This window comes from Phyllopteryx taeniolatus, chromosome 6, assembly GCF_024500385.1.
Source record: "Phyllopteryx taeniolatus isolate TA_2022b chromosome 6, UOR_Ptae_1.2, whole genome shotgun sequence".
Lineage (NCBI taxonomy): Eukaryota > Metazoa > Chordata > Actinopteri > Syngnathiformes > Syngnathidae > Phyllopteryx > Phyllopteryx taeniolatus.
Genome location: NC_084507.1, coordinates 25,029,456 through 25,048,442, shown reverse-complemented (window position 1 = coordinate 25,048,442; position 18,987 = coordinate 25,029,456). Strand labels below are relative to the sequence as shown.

General features: G+C 43.1%; 1 protein-coding gene across 7 annotated transcripts in view; it reads left to right on the top strand.

Moving 5' to 3' along the window:
- taf2 (TAF2 RNA polymerase II, TATA box binding protein (TBP)-associated factor) overlaps nucleotides 1-18,987 on the top strand; it is a 107,027-nt gene that overhangs the window by 71,052 nt on the left and 16,988 nt on the right. For all 7 annotated transcript variants that reach the window (XM_061775456.1, XM_061775455.1, XM_061775459.1 and 4 more), the window contains exons 18-24: nucleotides 2,315-2,440; nucleotides 10,104-10,244; nucleotides 10,751-10,861; nucleotides 11,757-11,950; nucleotides 13,433-13,572; nucleotides 16,404-16,473; nucleotides 17,983-18,092. In XM_061775456.1, coding sequence (XP_061631440.1) covers nucleotides 2,315-2,440; nucleotides 10,104-10,244; nucleotides 10,751-10,861; nucleotides 11,757-11,950; nucleotides 13,433-13,572; nucleotides 16,404-16,473; nucleotides 17,983-18,092 — 892 coding nt within the window. The remainder of the gene's footprint in view (nucleotides 1-2,314; nucleotides 2,441-10,103; nucleotides 10,245-10,750; nucleotides 10,862-11,756; nucleotides 11,951-13,432; nucleotides 13,573-16,403; nucleotides 16,474-17,982; nucleotides 18,093-18,987) is intronic.

Here is an 18,987-nt window from a genome sequence, read left to right as displayed (position 1 = left end):
TATTGGCTCAAAAGGGTGCTACTACTAAATACGAGCAAAGGGTCTGATACTTATGGCTGTGTGATATTTCAGTTTTTCAATAAATCGAGAGGGCGCTCGTCTAGAAATGGTGAAAGCCTCCTTTGCACAATATAATCTTATTCCAAGTGTTGCACGGAGGCGACCACCGCCACCGCCGTTGGGCAGAAGCACGTCTTCGTGCGCGTTCTTCATTGGTTTTCGCCGCTTTCTTGTTCGGAGTCGGCGGACTGTAGGCATCGAAACAAATTTTTTAATTTGAATAATTCCTGGAGAACCGGAATGTTAGTCCCGGTTCCAATCAATTCTCGATGCCCAACTCTCACTAGTAAGAAATGAAAAGGCTAAAAATATATTTCAGGGCTTAAAAGGATGGATAGAGTGGTACCGGGTAGCCACAATAAATATTGTTTTATTATATTATCATGTGATTAAATGAGAAGATTCAAGTGTGAAGTTTATTGAAACATTCATCATGGACATGAATGCAAGTCGTTTTGGGTTTTTTTTTACTTTTTCCGACTTCACCAAAACCAGGAGGCAGGAGCACATTACACTCGGATTGGGGGGGAAAAAGTCTTAATCGTATGAGTATACTTGAAAAATAGGTCGACACAGATGTCTCTGCCTCGAAGCACTGCCGCCGCCATACAAGCCACATTCCATACAGACATCCACATACACTATATTGATAAAATCATTCTCTTACCTGCCTTGACCATGGCTTGGATGCAACTGCTCAGCCATGGAAACCCACTCCATGAAGCCTCTCTGCAGTGTTCTTGAGCTAATCTTAAGGCCACAAAAGGTTTGGAGGTCTGTATCGATTGATTCGGCAGAAAGTTGGCAACCTCTTCACACTATGCGCCTCATCATCGGCTGACCCCGCTCCGTCAGTTTACGGAGTTTACAGTTTTCAGCTCTGAGCCCTTCCCAAATGCCGGAACTTCTCACTGTATCGCCAAGGGAGAGCCGGACACCCTGCGGAGTAAACTCATTTTGGCCGCTTGTCTGTTATCTTCTTCTTTTCTTATGGTCAGCTTGTGACCATAAGGGAGGGAGGGAAGCTCGATCGACTGGGCGGGAATATAGATCGACTGGTAGATTAAGAGCTTTGTCTTGCATTCTATGACAGACCAATGCAGTGTCTGCATCATTGCAGATGGTGCACTATTCTGCCTGTTTTTTCCTGTCCTTTTCAGCTGCGTGGCCATGCAGAATGGTGGATCTGTATGCCTTTTGTGCTGGAACAGCGTGTTCTTATTTGTGGACCCACTGAGGACATGTAACAACTAACCAATAGGACAAGATGAGAAAGCACAGAAGAAGGTTAGCGTAGGCCAGGATGTGGGGAAATAAGGCAATGCTACTGATGAGTGGTGTGGTGGAGTGCTTTTATAGTGTCTAAACACCTGTAAGAACCTGTGAGTTGATATCCTGATAACAACCTGTGTTGTTAGTGGTCCCAGCACAAGCAATTAAAGCCTATAGCGTGTCTATGGAACTTATTAGTGAATGAACACCATATCACATGCATGTTAGTGAACTGGTGTATCCAGGAAGGGCCGGCCCGGCCTCTCCACCCGCAAGGGGGGTCCGAGTCATCGCACCCATTCCGTGGGGGACCGAGTCAGGGGGACGCCACCCACTCCCCGGGACCCAGGGCAATACCCCAGCCCAACAAAGCGCCCTGACCAGTCCCCAAGCGGATCAGACCACCACCTGCCGCTGCCACCACCCCCGGAGAGCAGAGGTGCCAAAACCACCAACAGGGCCGAACGCAGGAGCCAGCTATCTCCCGAAAAGGCCGCAGCCCACCAACACCGAGCCTATGTCACTCGTCGTGGTGCCATGATACCAAAAATTTGATTTCGATACTATACATGGATAAAAAATAGCTTGATAGATACTAGGACTGAAACGATACCACAACAAAAATCTAAAACATCAGTTAAAGCAGTAGAATGAAAACTGACAGAACAACATGAAATACTTAATATACGAATTATTACTAATTAATATTCATATAATATGATATATAATATAATATAGGGTGGCACGGTGAACAACTGGTTAGCACATCTGCCTCACAGTTCTGAGGACGCGGGTTCAAATCCGGCCTCGCCTGTGTGGAGTTTGCATGTTCTTCCCCATGCCTGCGTGGGTTTTCTCCGGGTACTCCGTTTTCCTCCCACATCCCCAAAACATGCATGGTAGGTTAATTGAAGAATATTATTGCTACAAAAAATTATTTCTTTCATTGCTAATGTTTAGCTTCATTTTTCCTATTTGCTAGGAGGAGGCCATATCTGCTCTTGAAACGTTCCCAACTCCTGCTTCCAGACTGGCTCTCACTGACATCCTTGAACAAGAACAGTGTTTCTACGAAGTCCGCATGCAGGCCTGCTTCTGTTTGGCGAAGGTATCTGATACTCTACCTTATATCACTGTCATCTAAAACATTTTGAGATTCCATCCATCCATCCATCCATTTTCTACCGTCCATTTTATCCGAGTTCGGGTCGCGGGGGCAGTAGCTTCAACAGGGAAGCCCAGATTTCCCTCTCCACACCCACTTCCTCCACCTCTTCCGAGGGGATCCTGAGGCGTTCCCAGGCAAGCCGAGAGACTTACTCGCTCCAGCGTGTCCTGGGGCGTCCCCGGGGTCTCCTGCCAGTGGGACGTGCCCGGAAGACCTCACTGGGGAGGCGTGCGGAAAGCATCCTAAACAGATGCCCGAGCACCTCATCTGGCTCCTCTCAATGCGGAGGAGCAGCGGCTCTACTCTGAGCCCCTCCCAGATGACCGAGCTTCTCACCCTATCTCTAAGGGAGAGCCCGGACACCGTGCGGAGGAAACTCATTTCGGCCGCTCGTATCCGGGATCTTGTTCTTTCCCACCCACAGCTCGTGACCATAGGTGAGGGTAGGAACGTAGATCGACCGGTAAATAGAGAGCTTTCGGCTGAGCTCCTTCTTCTCTTCTTCGCCTTTCGGCTTAGCGCCTTCCTCACCTCAACGGACCGATACAAAGTCCCCATCACTGCAGACGCTGCACCGATCCGCCTGTCTATCTCGCGTTCCATTCTTCCCTCACTCGTGAACAAGACCCCAAGATATTTAACTCCTCCACTTGGGGAAGGATCTCATCCCCGACCTGGAGAGGGCACTCCACCCTTTTCCAACTGAGGACCATGGTTTCAGATTTAGAGGTGCTGATTCTCATCCCAGCCGCGTCACACTCTGCTGTGAGTTGGTGATCACGGCTTGATGAAGCCAACAGAACCACATCATCGGAGTCCAACCTTCACTGGAAACAAGCCCGACTTACTGCCGGCAATGCGGACCAAACTCTGACACCGGTCGTACGGGGAACGAACAGCCCGTATCAGAGGGTTTGGTACCCCATACTCCTGAAGCCCCCCCCCCACAGGACTCCACGAGGGACACGGTCGAGCGCCTTCTCCAAGTCCACAAAACACGGCGGATGGTGGACCAGAATTTCCTCGAAGCCGTCCGGAAGTCGTTCTCCATGGCCTCACCGAACTCCTCCGAGTCTTTGCCTCAACAACCACCAAAGCTGCATTGTGTTAAACATAAATAAAAACAGAATATAATGATTTGCAAATCATGTTCAACCTACATTTAATTGAATACATTACAAAGACAAGATATTTAATATTCAAACTGATCAACTTTATTGTTTTTAGCAAATAATCATTAACTTGGAATTTTATGGCTGCAACACGTTCCAAAAAAGCTGAGGCACGTGGCAAAAAGGACTGAGAAAGTTGAGGAATGCTCATCAAACACCTGTTTGGAACAGCCCACAGGTGAACAGCCTCATTGGGAACAGGCGGGGGCCACGAGTGGGTAGAAAAGGAGCTTCCCTGAATTGCTCAGTCATTCACAAGCAAAGATGGGGCGAGGTTCACCTCTTTGTGAACAATAATTTATAATTTATTCATATGTTGTAATATTTTTCTCAATTATTTTGTGTATGTTCCATGATTAAATGAGCAAGTCAGTTCTACCAAACCAACGACTTTGGAAGAACTTGAAGGGCGAATACGAAACGTTGGGTCTTCCATCCCACAAGAGTTCCTTGTGAAATCAGTTAATGCGGTTCTCAGGCGCCTTGAGAAACTGGCGGCTAATGCTGGCGCCCATATCGAATTTTAAATAAATCTCCATGCAATACACTTTCTTCTCATGTTAATTTCTTGTAAGAATTATAGTTCAGAAATAAAGTACTTAAAAAAAATAGGGAGTTACTTTTCAATCACCCTGTATATGTATTTTGCGTATGTGTGTGTGTGTGTCTGTGTTGACTGGTGCCAGGTGTGTGCTGAATAGATGGAAAGAATACTTTGAGGAGTTGAAGAATGAGGAAAATGAGAGAGAAGGAAGAGTAGAAGAGGCAAGTGTGGTGGACCAGGAAGTGGCAATGATTAGTAAGGGGGAAGCTAGAAAGGCATTAAAGAGGATGGAAATGGAAAGGCAGGTGGTCCTGATGACATTCCTGTGGACGTATGGAAGCATCTAGGAGAGGTGCCTATGGAGTTTTTGACCAGCTTGTTCAACAGAGTTCTAGCGGGTGAGAAGATGCCTGAGGAATGGAGGAAAACTATCCTGGTGCCCATTTTTAACAACAAGATGGATGTGCTTCTATATAAACACTGATCACTAGTGAATGTGAACTCTAAATGCTTCAGCAAACTCAGAGATTTTGGACAGTCAAACAGTTTGGGCATTACCCCTTCCTGTTCCAACATGCCTGTGCACCAGTCCACCCTAGATTCACTGAGCTCCTGAGAGCGACCCATCCTTTCACAAATGTCAGTCTGCATGCCTAGGTGCTTGATTTTATACACCTTTGGCCCTGGCAGTGATTGGACTGGGGAGCTGATAATAGAGCAGGCCACATATCGTCAGAATATTTAAAGGTCCTGTATTTTTGGCTAATTAGACTTCGAGTGACTTTGTAAGTAGAAATGTGTCAATTTCATTAAAAAAAACTAAAAAAAACACGGTGTTGAATTATTAATGCCCAGAAAAGGCCACTACTTCAGCTACCGTATTTTCCGCACCATAAGGCGCACCGGATTGTGAGGCGCAGTCTCAATTACGGGGTCTATTTCTGTACTTAAGCCATACATAAGGCACACAAAGAAGGTAATGGAAGCAAAACAGTGAGTTTGGTTGAACTTTATTCGACTACGTATTTAAAAATACACTCATGGGAGCACTGTGAGTCTGCGCGCGGGAACTTGCAGCGCTTCTGTCTGGATGAACTCGAAGTGTCGGTTTCCTCTTCGAAGAGCACAACCCATCGCCCAGGTGTGAGGGAACCGGCCGGCGCGGCGGACCTTTTGGCGAGGCAGCGAAGTCCGCCGGTGTGAAACGCGTCCTCCTCTTTCTACTCGGCTAACCTCGCTAGCCGCCGAGCTAACGTGCCGCCAGCTAGCTGGTCACAACGCGGCGGAGGGAGCTCCTCGTCGGCGGCGCACGAAGGACGAAGTGACTGAATCTGCCGGCTCCGTCGAAGACTAAGCCCAGCCGCGCACAGAGCACAACCCATCGCCCAGGTGTGAGGGAACCGGCCGGCGCGGCGGACCTTTTGGCGAGGCAGCGAAGTCCGCCGGTGTGAAACGCGTCCTCCTCTTTCTACTCGGCTAACCTCGCTAGCCGCCGAGCTAACGTGCCGCCAGCTAGCTGGTCACAACGCGGCGGAGGAAGCTCCTCGTCGGCGGCGCACGAAGGACGAAGTGACTGAATCTGCCGGCTCCGTCGAAGACTAAGCCCAGCCGCGCACAGGCAAGTGTTATCATGTGTGCCAATGGGCCTCCACCTCTGACGGCTGGGCCTACTCCACCACCGACGGCTGGGTCTCCTCCACCACCAAAGACGGCTGGGCCTCCACCACCACCAACGACGGCTGGGCCTCCACCACCACCAAAGACGGCTGGGCCTCCACCACCACCAACGACGGCTGGGCCTCCACCACCACCACCACCGACGGCTGAGCCTCCACCACCACCACCGACGGCTGGGCCTCCACCACCACCACCGACGGCTGGGCCTCCACCACCACCACCGACGGCTGGGCCTCCACCACCACCGACGGCTGGGCCTCCACCACCACCGACGGCTGGGCCTCCACCACCACCACCACCGACGGCTGGGCCTCCACCACCACCACCACCGACGGCTGATGCGGAAGCTGGCAGCGTAAAGCTATATGCAAACATTGCCAATAAAAGAAACAGGGGGCTGCCAAACCCCGCAATACTAAAGCACCGGAAATGGAGGGCGTTCCAAACCGTTAATAACTCTAAATTAATATGGGACTCAACACGTAAACCAAAAGGCATTCTTTGTGCACATTTAAATATACGAAGCATTTTAACGAAAAGTGATCAGGTCAATCACCTTCTCACTGACTCAAATATTGACTTCCTCTGCCTATCTGAGACATGGCTCCATGAATCTTCGCCCTCAGCGATACTATCTGTACCTGGTTATAGAATGTTTAGAAACGACAGACAGGGTTCTAAGGGAGGAGGTGTTATGATTTATGCCAAGGACACTTTTAATTGTAATGAAATACATGTTACAGATGAGAATGGATTAGAATTTCTTGGACTAACTGTTTCTTTGTCACAGCAAATGTCTTTTATTCTTGTAGTTATTTATAGGCCTCCCTCATCAAATGCCGCTTTCTATGAAAAGCTGGAAATGTTACTGAAACAACTCAATCTTGCAAAAGAGGTGATAATAATGGGTGACCTAAATGTTAATTGGGAAGTTAACAAAGTTAGGAAAAAATTGAAAAGGGTTATGGATGATATGGATATGACTCAGGTTATTAATGGCCCTACGAGAATTACAAACTCCACCCGAACTCAGATTGATCTAGCCTTTACTAATAGGCCAGAAAGGATCTTGAAGCCATACAATATGCTCACAGGATTGTCTGATCACAATCTTATAATGGTTTCAAGAAAATTAAATAAAAAGCGCTTCAAACCCTTGGCCACCACTGAATCCAATAGGATACCAAAACATGAACAACAAAATTTCCAAGATTCCATCCAAGAAGTACACTGGGATGTATTACTCGCTGGTAAAAATTTAGATGAGGATTGTTCTAAATTTGCCAACAAAATACAAGAAATTATTATACAATTTACACGGATAATTAAACTAAAAGCTAGAAAGAATGGCCTGCCTTGGTTAAACACATTTATTCTGAAACTGATGAAAGAACGCGATCATTCCTTGAAGTTGTCGGTCAAATCAGGATACAATAGACAGCACTTTATCTCACTGAGAAATAGGGTAGTGAAAGAAATAAGAAAATCTAAAGCTGACTTTTTCATTACTGCTCTGAATAGTGCGAAGGGAAATTCAAAAATAACCTGGAATTATATTAAAAAACTATTGGGTGTCACACAAAATAACAAAACAAAACTAATGCAAATTCAATTAAATGGAAACATCCTGACGGAACCTCTAGTGATGGCTGATGCTTTTAACAACTACTTCATTGAATCTGTGTCAGAAATCTCTTCTAAGTTTGCAGTAAAACAAATGAAGGAATACCCTGCATTGTCTACAACGCAGTTCTTTACTATTACAAATATTACTGAGACCAAAGTTATCGATTTAATTCATTCACTCAAACCATCTAAGGCAAAGGATGTTTTTGGAATGGACACGAGCATGCTCAAAGATCTAGGTTCAACTCTTGCTCCTCCTATTGCCTCAATCATTAATCTTTCAATTTCATCTGGTCACTTTCCAAAGGCCTGGAAATCTGCTATTGTTACCCCTGTCTTTAAATCCGGTGACTCAACTTCTCTGAATAACTACCGACCTATAAGCATTCTTCCGGCCATTTCCAAAGTTGCAGAAAAATGGGTGTCAGAGCAGATTGTCCATTATTTAATCAGCAGCTCCCCCTCTCTCCACGCCATGCAGTTTGGTTTCAGATCCAAGCATTCCACTGAAATGGCTACATGCCTCTTCATTGAGAAAATAAAATCTTCTCTCGACAAGGGTGGAGTTGTAGGGGCGGTGTTCTTGGACCTCAGGAAAGCTTTTGATACAGTAAATCACTCTGTTCTTCTTACCAAGCTCTCAAAATTTAACTTCTCTCGCAAAGCTGTGAGCTGGATTGAATCATATCTGCATGACCGAACACAATCTGTATCAGTTAACAACTGCAGATCAGAGTCTCTTAGGCTAACCTCTGGAGTCCCTCAGGGATCAATATTGGGCCCCCTTTTATTTAGTCTTTATATCAACGATTTGCCCACTGTTTGCTCTGAAGCAGAGTGCGTAATGTATGCAGACGACACAGTTTTCTTTGTTCATGGTCGCTCCAAAGATACTGTTGCTGCTAAACTCACTAATACAATGTCCTGTGTCACAACTTGGTTGCAGGAGTGCTGTCTACAGCTAAACGTTTCTAAAACTGTAGGCATGTATCTCACTAAAACAAATAGAGTATCACCTGACCCCGACATACTTGTTAATGGAGAAAAAATGCAAATTGTCAGCCAATACAAATATCTTGGGTTAATAATTGATTCACAGCTTTCCTTTAAAGCCCATATTGACAAATTGTGTAAAAATATCAAATTAAACCTCGCAAATTTTCGTGCAATTCGGAATGAAATGTCAACTGAAGCTGCAAAAATTTACCTGCATTCGATGATTCTTAGTCACTTTAACTATTGCATAACCAGTTGGTCCCAGGCTGGTCAGAATGCAAAAAAACCATTGGAAGTTTTGTACAAACAAGTAATTAAAGTGATGGATAAAAAACCAAGGCACTATCATCACTGTGCAATTTTAAAAAAATACAGTCTTTTAAACTGGGACCGTCTTCACATATTTGCAGATTTAAATTTGATTTATAAAGTACTGCATGATCTGGCCCCAGCTCCTCTGGCTGAGTTCATCAGCCAAAGAAACAGCTCTGAGCGTGTCACTCGAGGCTCTGTCAGAGGTGACTGTCTCATTCCTCTGCGCAGGAGCACTTTCAGTAAGTCAGCCTGGTCAGTGAGGAGCGCTGGTGAGTGGAACTCAGTACCTAAGGAGGTTAAACTGCTTACAACATACAAGGCCTTCACAAAAAAACTGAAAATGTGGCTAGTTAACACCTATAGCTGCCAACACTAAAAGACAAGTATGTTATGTTGTCTTTTTGTTATGATCAAAAAAATTATGGTTTTATTCTCTCTTAATAGTATAGTTTGATTATGTATCCTGTATTATAATGTCTTGTAGATGTATTTTACTGCTTTTTTACATCATGGCCAGGGGACTACAGATGAAAACTAGCCTTCTGGCTAATTCTGGCTTTTTTAACCATGTGTACTTCATGTGTTTTATGAAATTGCATTGTCCCCTTTCAAAAATAAACTGAACTGAACTCACATTATTATTTGAAAATCCATCGAAGTCCTCATCTTCTGTATCTGAATTGAAGAGCTGGGCAATTTTACCATCGAACATGCCGGGTTCCCTCTCGTCAAGGTTGGAGTCGGTCTCGTTGCCGGGTGGGCTGTTCCGCAATGATGCCGGCTTTCGCGAAAGCTCGGACAATCGTCAAAACGGATACCTTAGCCCAGGCATCCACAATCCATTCGCATATGGTGGCGTAACTCTCCTGGCGCTGCCTCCCCGTCTTAGTAAAGGAAGGCAGCTTCTATGTTCACCCTTGTTTTGTCTCGGGGTCTGTCATTTCCTTCTTTTTTAACTTTTGTTGCTAACCTCAGCCTTTTGGGGGGTTTACTCTGACAGTAGTTAACTCTTATGACCAAAAGTTATTATCATTACGTTTGCCATATATCGCCTGATATGGCTGTTTTTGTTTTTTTCCTCGCCTCCTTAACAAATGAAATCATCATTTAAAAACTGCAGTTTGTATTTACTTGGGTTGTGTTGGTGTTGACTATATGATGAATATGCAAAGAAATCAGGAAGGAGGCAAATATCTTTTCATGGCATTGTATGCATGTATATGTAAATCCAGTTTGAATGGACATTGTTGTTCTGCGCGTGTAATACTTACAGATAGCCAATGCTATGGTGAGCACATGGCAGGGCCCGCCAGCGATGAAGAGTCTGTTTACCAGAATGTTCTGCTGTAAGAGCTGCCCCAATATCGTAAAGACCAACAACTTCATCAACTTCCAGAGCTATTTCCTGCAAAAGGTAGTGTGTCCCTATTAAAAGGGGACTCAAATATTTTAATGTTTGGGTATTATACTCACTGGTAATATGTTAGGTTTAGAGCAAACAGAGTGGAAATGTTATGTTAAAAGAGACTGTTGATATAAGCGACAGCTTTTATGTATTTCTTAGTTTCTGTGATTTATCTGGTGGCAGTAGATTTTATGTGGCTGCACCAACTAAATTTAGAAAAACATAAATTGCTTTGAAACATTTACAACGGTACCACATGCAACTTCAGTCTCATTTGTAGATTTTCACCAGGCCAGATTTTATTCAAAGCAAATAAACAACAACAATACAACACATCAGTATGCCTGGTAAAGTAGAGGCATTGCCATTTATTAATAGTGGAACATAAGGTCTCATTGTTGCATACATGAATTATGATTGGCTATTACGACTCCCTATCTATCTTTGAACAATATTTATAATTTTTTATTTATCATTTATCACCAAATGTACCCTCTTTCTGTGTTCCTTGCAAGACGATGCCTGTTGCCATGGCATTACTCAGAGATGTCCAGAACCTCTGTCCCAAAGATGTCCTCAACTTCATACTTGACCTTATCAAGTACAACGACAACAGGAAGAACAAAGTACGGACACCGCAACACACCCTGTTACCGAAATTCTCAATACAGCCAAAACCTTCCTTACTTTTCAGGATTTTACATTTTGTAGTAAGATAAGATAATCCTTTAATGATCCCCAGGGGGGGAAATCAGGTGTTATAGCAGCAAATAGCAGTTTGTTGTAAAAAAATAAATAAAATAAATCAATAAAATACGGAATAAATAAAAAAATAATATGAAATTTATATACATATCTAGTCTGAACTTCTCGACCTCACACAGCAGCTCGGGCTCCTTCCCTGCCAGTGAGGTGACATTCCACGTCCCTAGAGCCAGTTTCTGTAGCCGGGGATCGGATCGCCAAAGTCCCCGCCTTGGGCCACCGCCCAGCTCGCACTGCACCCGACCCCTATGGCCCCTCCCACAGGTGGTGAGCCCACGGGAAGGGGGACCCACGTTACCCTTTCGGGCTGTGCCCGGCCGGGCCCCGTGGACGCAGGCCCGGCCGCCAGGCGCTCTCCTTCGAGCCCCACCTCCGGGCCTGGGAAACCCGAGTCCATATTTTGTCTTCGTCATAAGGGGTCTTTGAGCCGTGCTTTGTCTGGTCCCTCACCTAGGACCTGTTTGCCATGGGTGACCCTACCAGGGGCGTGAAGCCCCAGACAACTTAGCTCCTAGGATCATTGGGACACGCAAACCCCTCCACCACTATAAGGTGACGGCTCAAGGAGGGGGAGTCTACTCTGTGTCTTCCTAAATAGGGAATCTGTATTTTGGGTTATCATAATGTGGAATTACTTTACATGTTGACAGCTGGCTGAAGGAAATGTGTAGTGTGTATCACATGCCAATGTGATTTTTTTTGAATTTAAAATTTGTGTTTCCTACTAACACTCTCATCTTTTTGATCTTTTTCCAGTTCTCTGATAATTACTACCGTGCAGATCTGCTTGAAGCACTGACCAACTCTTTGACCCCGGCCATTAGCATCAACAATGAGACGCGCACAGTGGACAATTTAAATGCTGATGTGCGTCTAATCTTGGAGGAGATAACCAGATTTCTTAACATGGAAAAACTATTGCCAAGCTACAGAAGCACGATTACTATCAGGTAGGTGCTGCCTCATGCATTTGTGTGTTTGCGTACATGGGTGCTTATGTCGGGGCTGTACGATATATTGTTTGAGCATCATCATCTCAATTTGTGTGTGCGCAATAGTCACTGCGATGTTGGTGGACTTAATTAATATGCATTGAATCAACTGTAATATTAAAAAAGACCAGCAGAGAGACTTGTTTGGACACGCAAATAGGATTAGCGCTGACGTTACAGTAAATTATAACCCTTCAAGCAGCGCGGAGCAGCCCAGGCTGTTGTACTGTATACTAATCTCCTTGTATGATAACTATGAATGAGGACACGGGAAACAATGTCCACCAGCTGTGTTTCCTGTATCCCTCTTCTGTGCTACTCTATGCTTTGGCTGCTCTGAAGAGACAACTAAACTACACTTTCTTGACAATCAATTTTGTTTGACACTCAAATCTGTTTTAGCATAATATGCATTCATGTTTCTTTATTTGAGTGTCAAACAAAATTGATTGTCAAGAAAGTGGTCATGACAATACAGTATAACTGGGCATGAAAAGTAATTATTTCAACTTCATGTCTGTGGTGTTAGCTACTCAATGCTACAGTGCATTTACATATTGGTAGACTTCACACACAAATGACTCGGTATACTTTTTTTGCATCATTTCATTTCTACTTAAACTACTATAAACTGCCCAAACGACATCATCGTCAACCCAAGCAATCATATACGGTTGCACTTGCGCTCCCACATAAACACAACAGCTATAATACCCCAAAATTATGTTCAATGGCCAATGTGCTGAAAAATCGCTAAATTTATTAGGGTGGGTGTCATCGATTAACACGGTGGAGAAGGCTGCAAGATGTCCTCGTCACTCGCTCAAGCCAAGCAATCATAAAGTTGCACTTTCTCACATGAACACAACAACTATAGCAGCCAAAAATGATATGCAATTGTTATTTCATATGCTACAAGATTGGGAATGAATTATGCGGTCATTGATTAAAATGGTATGACCACGTCGTGATGACCATCTGTGTTGCAGTTGCAGTCAGCTGAGCCTCATGACAAAAAGCCTTGAATACATCACAAAATCAAATGCCAAATCAGTTGGGCTTCTGGCACTGACGTCACGAGATAATGAGAGTGTTTCTTTTTTAGTTTACTTTCATTTTGTATTGAAGTTCATTTCTTGGTTTACGTAATTTTGCTTGTTGGATTTTTGTTTAAATAATGGTATTTATACTAGATTTATTGTCACAAAGAAAATAAGCTCCAAGGGTTGTTGTTTTTTACCGCTGCACGCACAGATAGGCAATATGGTATGGTATGCTTTATTGTCAATCTCCATTATGTGTCTAACATACAGAGGGCTGACATTTCTTTCTCAAGACCCTCTGTCACAAACAAAAACAAAACAAAACAATAATTTCTTTCTTCTCCATATATTGCTTATCTAGTTCAAGTTTTTTCCAACTGTTACTCTTTTTTCCTAGTTGTCTTAAAGCCATTCGCCAACTTCAAAAAAATGGTCACATCCCGAGTGAAGCATCACTCTTCAGGTCTTATGCAGAGTATGGACACTTTGTTGATGTTCGTGTTGCTGCATTAGAGGCTCTGGTGGACTACACGAGAGGTAAGATATCAACACATTGAGAGCAGTTATCATTTGATCAGCTTTGGAAAACGAGTGGAAAATGCAAATTTGACAAAGTATGAGTTAAGAATAGGCTCTTGGCTTCGACAATAAATTCCCCATTTCGGGAGCAAAATTAGTACAATAAATAGTGAAGAAAAGAACAAAAAATCCACTCAACAAGGAAAGCGGTATTGTTATCATGTATTTTTTTACGACCAGTTGAGCCTGAGGTCTCGTTTGCAGTGGTTACCTGGCCAAGCAGTCAGCAGCATTTTTGTTTTATATTTGGGTTTCAGATCAAAAGATGACTATGACACAAAAGTTCAGAATTCAAGCTTTTATTTTATGATATTTACATCTCGATGTGTTAAACAACTCAGGACAGCGCACCTTTAGTTTGAAGCGACCAAAAGTATTGGAACATAAATGATTCAAGTGAATAACATGTAATATTAACATATTAATATATATATATAATAGTAACACAACCCTAACATGCAATAACTGCATCAAGCTTGCCACCAAATGACTTCACCAGACTGATGCATTCTTCATTTGAAATGTTTTTCCAGGCCTCTACTGCAGCCTCTTTCAGTTCTTGTTTGTTTCTGGGGTTTCTCCCTTCAGTCTCCTCTTCAGGAGGTAAAATGCATGCTCTCTTGGGTTAAGGTCCAGTGACTGACTTGGCCAGTCTAAGACCTTCCACTTTTTCACCCTGATGAAGTCCTTTGTTGTGTTAGCAGTGTGTTTTGGTTCATCATGCAACATTGTCTTGTTGCATGATGAAGCTTCTCCAGATTAGTTTGGATGCATTTTTCTGTAAACTGCCAGAAAAGATTGTTTTGTACACTTCAAAATTCATTCTGCTGCTACCATCATGAGGTACATCATCAATAATGACGAGTGAGCCCGTTCCAGAAGCAGCTATGCAAGCCCATTACCTCCACCGTGCTTCACAGATGAGTTTGTGTGTTTTGGATCATAAGCAGATCCTTTCTTTCTCCATACTTTGGCAGAGGTTAATCTTGGTCTCATCAGTCCATAAAACTTTGTTCCAAAACCTTTATGGCTCATCACTGGACTTTGCAAAAGCCAATCTGGCCTTCTGATTCTTTTTGCTGATGAGTGGTTTGCATCTTGTGGTACGGCCTGTATATTTCTTCTCTCGAAGTCTTCTTCGAACAGTGAATTGTGATACCTTCAACCCTGCCCTGTGGAGCTCGGCAGTGATGAACACCGACTGGTGTCTTTGGATGTTTCTTCACAGCTCTCACAATGTTTCTGTCATCAACTGCTGTTGATACCCTTGGCCGACTTGTTCGATGTCTGTTGCTCGGTACACCAGTAGTTTCTTTCTTTTTCAGGACATTCTGGATTGTTGTATTGGCTATGCCCAATGTTTGTGCAATAGCTCTGATCTATTTTCCCTCTTCTGTCAGCTTCAAAATGGTTTGCTTTTCTCACATAGATAGCTCTCTGGTCTTTGTGTTTGCTTAACAGCAAATGCAGTTTTCACAGGTGAAACCCAAAGCCTAAAATAAGCACTATCTAATGTTTGGGCAGCCGTGGCCCAATGGTTAAGATCATCGCCTTCCACCGTGGGGGACCTAGGTTCAAGACCCCGACTCGACCGTGCGCCGACATCCCCCGGACTCACGGCTGTGGTGTCTTTGAGCAAGACACTGATACCCCGAAATGCTCCCCGGGCGCTTCAACTGCCCCCTGCTCCAGTGTGTTCCAGTACCTAACTCTGTGTATGTGTTCACAATGCAGAGAACAAATTTTGTGTGCATGCATGCATGTTCATCACAATAAAGATGATTGTGTTTTGAGGAGCGAGGAACAGTTGTGGGAATAAACAGAAACCACGCCACATCAGTTGACCCATTATTTATGGCATATTCAAAGGGTGAGTTAAATAAAAAGGTTCGCTATTTTAAAAATCACTAAGCAAACAAAGCAAATCGCAGATCACTACAAATCACTACAATCTGAATCCAGTAACAATAATTTTAAGGAGAAATGGGAATTGCTACGGTGCCCTGGAAGTGCAAAACAATATCACAAACTGTGAAACACTTTTACATTTCAGAAAACAAATTTACAAAAGCAGAAACACTTTTACATTTCAGGAAACAAATTTACAAAAAAAAACGGAACATTTTTACATTTTAGAATTTTTTTTTACAAAAGCCAAAACAATTCTACATTTCAGAAAACAATGTAACAACACACGTTAAGAGATGCTAAACTGGATTAATACTTGTCCAATATCCACTGCCCTGCCATATATGAAAATGACTGCCACGGGGTAATCAGAACAAACATTAGCCTTGACCCAATAACTAGATTCATTTCAAATGTATTCAGAAATAAGGGTAGCATATTTGATGATTTTAGTACTAAAAGAACAAGCGTCACCCCACGATAAATACAAAGTGTGTTTACATATGATCAAAGTGAATTGAACTGTTATGGTGTCCAGTGGTCTGTCATTTTTTTGGGGGTCAATTTTTGCTTGTACAGTGCACCCCCCCCAAATACTCGTGGATCGGTACCTGCGGTTTCGCTGATCTGAAGATTTTTGTTTGTTTGTTTTGTTTTTTTGTGTGGGTGGGGGTCAACAACCCTGAAAACGCTGAGTGCCGGTTTATCTCCTCTTATTCAAGAATGTTTTTGGGTTCAAGAAAAACAAATTGGGGATTTTTTTCTTTTCTCTTTTGCAATGCAGTTGTAATGCGGCAATTATCTGTGGTCCGGTCTTATTCTCTGCAAATACCGAGGTTCCGCTGTATAGTCATTTGTTCATGTTGTCATTTATTTTGCAGTTGAAAAGAGTTCAGTTGAGCTCCAGTGGCTTCTCAACCTGGTTCAGAACGACCCAGCTCCTTATGTCAGGTTCGTAAGCATACAGGCTCTCTGGATATACTGATACTGTGGGACTGGGGGTCCTCGGTTTACAAAAGTACGTTGTAGGTGGATGGAAGTTGTAACATGCCATGGTCGTTCACTAACCTACTGTAACGCAGTAGTAAATTCATGTTAGTGATTTGTCCCCTCGCTTTTTGTAAAATAATGAACATGGGCTTTGTGTTATATAAGGTTACTCCTAATCAGAATACCTTTGCTTTGCCTCCATGTCCTGTCTTAAATCCACTTCAGTGTTCCACTTATTTCATGAGGCTTACTGCTTTCAGACCTGACAAACTAGCGCAACTTATCAATGACATGAATCCTAACTTTTGACTTCATCTCTGTAATTATCCGCGCAGTTTCACCTGCACTCATGACTCTCCTCGTCGCCACCTCGCCTTGAAAGAAATCCTGCTGATTTTAGAAGTCGTCTCTGAAAAGCCAAAAAACATTTACGGTGTAATGCTTATGACACTTTTTTTCTGAGAAATCAGCTTGGTTTAAAAGTAAACGAGATTTACTTTTTTGACGATCTTCAAAATTACCTGACACACAGAAAATCCTTCCATTGCAGCTTATCCCTTCTTCGGCCTCAGAGCAACTTCCCACTTTTCTGATACAGCGCCGCCCTGACGAATAACCCAAGTGCATTTCAAGATGACACCCTGCTCGTGCAACACTGTTTCAATAACACTTTTCTTAATGTCAGAAATTTTAGCGCCAGAAGTGGCCCAAAATTAGACCGAGGCGGCTGCCTTTAAATATTCCATTAATCCGTCGCTATAGAGTGGTTCACTTATTGCGGATTGAGTGCATCACAGATTTTTTTCATGTCAATGTAGTGCATTTACTCACCTGCGCATCTCTGATACAGTTAGCCTAATTGGCTAAATGATTTGGATGTAGCAGCAATGACTCATGTAAGGACAATTTGGCATCTTATTCTTAGCAGAAAAAGATGGTAATCTCAACTCATACATTTGGTAAATCACCAAATAGCTTGAGGATACAAAGAACATGCCTAAAAAGCCACTGTTGAAAAGACAACCCACAGTCAGAGTTTTATGAAATAAATTCACAAATACCAACCAGCCTGTCTCATCCAAAAAAAAAAAAAATCATATGCCAGATTTCCAGCACCACGCCGGAGCAATAAGCCATGCGTTCGAAGACGCAGATTGATTGTACTTTATGTGGCCCTGCTAATTTTGTGTCTGAGAGGCGGGACGCACATCAAACGAGATCCCTGTATATATTATGTATATAGTTTATCTCTCTCTCTCTCTCTCTCTCTCTCTCTCTCTCTCTCTCTCTCTCTCTCTCTCTCTCTCTCTCTCTCTATATATATATATATATATATAAAAATATATAAATGTGTGTGTGTAATTTAATATGCTATGCGAATGTGGGGTTTTGTGTTTTTACGCTGCATTAGTAACCAAAGACTATGTTTTATGTAGATTTGAACCTTTTTACCATTTGTTGTTCTGTCAGACATAAGATCCTAGCCATGCTTTGTAAGAATCCACCCTTCACCAAGACAACAGAATCAACTATATGCAATGAAGCTCTGGTGGACCAGCTTTGGAAGCTTATGAACTCAGGTGAGACCTGCTCGTCTGTCAAAAGACTTTCTCCACTTCATGCATTCATATACATCAGAGGAATGAACAGAGGCAGAAATTGAGCAGCGGCTGTTTTTTTACAGCATGAGTTGAGTTGAGAGGAGGCAGGGAAACAAGAATTAAGAGTGCAAGGGTACACTCGCAAAGGAATGTAAGGAATACTAGTAAAGAAAATGAGTGAAAGCAGGGAAAGAAGTAAAATTTTGACATATTTCAATTTTATTGACAATTCAAAGGCAAAGTGGAGGGGTCACCAACGCGGTGCGATGTGTCTTAATTGCTATTCTAAATTTATATTTTAAAAAAAATAAAATAATAAATGCTCTTTTGCTATTTTTAATTTGGTGTAAATTTGGAAATGACAATATTAAAAAGTTCAAAGGTCATATTGTTGTAGTGCGTGACCAAACCGTAGTGTTGGTAGAAAGAAGCTAGTAGGCACAACAACGTTGAGCTAATTTAAATCCTTCATGTCTCATTTATGGAGCGACTATGGTGACGCCAAAGCAGCACAATGTGGAGAGACATTTCAGAAAGTGCCACACAAGCTTCCATGCTTACTACCCATTAGGCAGCGCACTACCAGCTGGAAAAAGTCAGGGAGTTGATGGCAGCTTTTTTTCACGCCCAAAAAGTAACAAAAGCCTCACTTCTTGATGAAGAAAAGAAGGCACTTTCAGACGGGGAGTTTTTCAAAGAAGCCATGATGATAATTGCAAAAACAGTACTTAAAGACAATCAGTCTGGAACCGATGTCATCTCCTCTCTCGCCGATGTCCAATTGGGGGCAACTACGATGGTTAGACGAGTGTTGGCTATTTCTGAGAACTTGCCTGATCAGCTGGACCGGGATCTGGCGAAGTGGAGGTGGTTT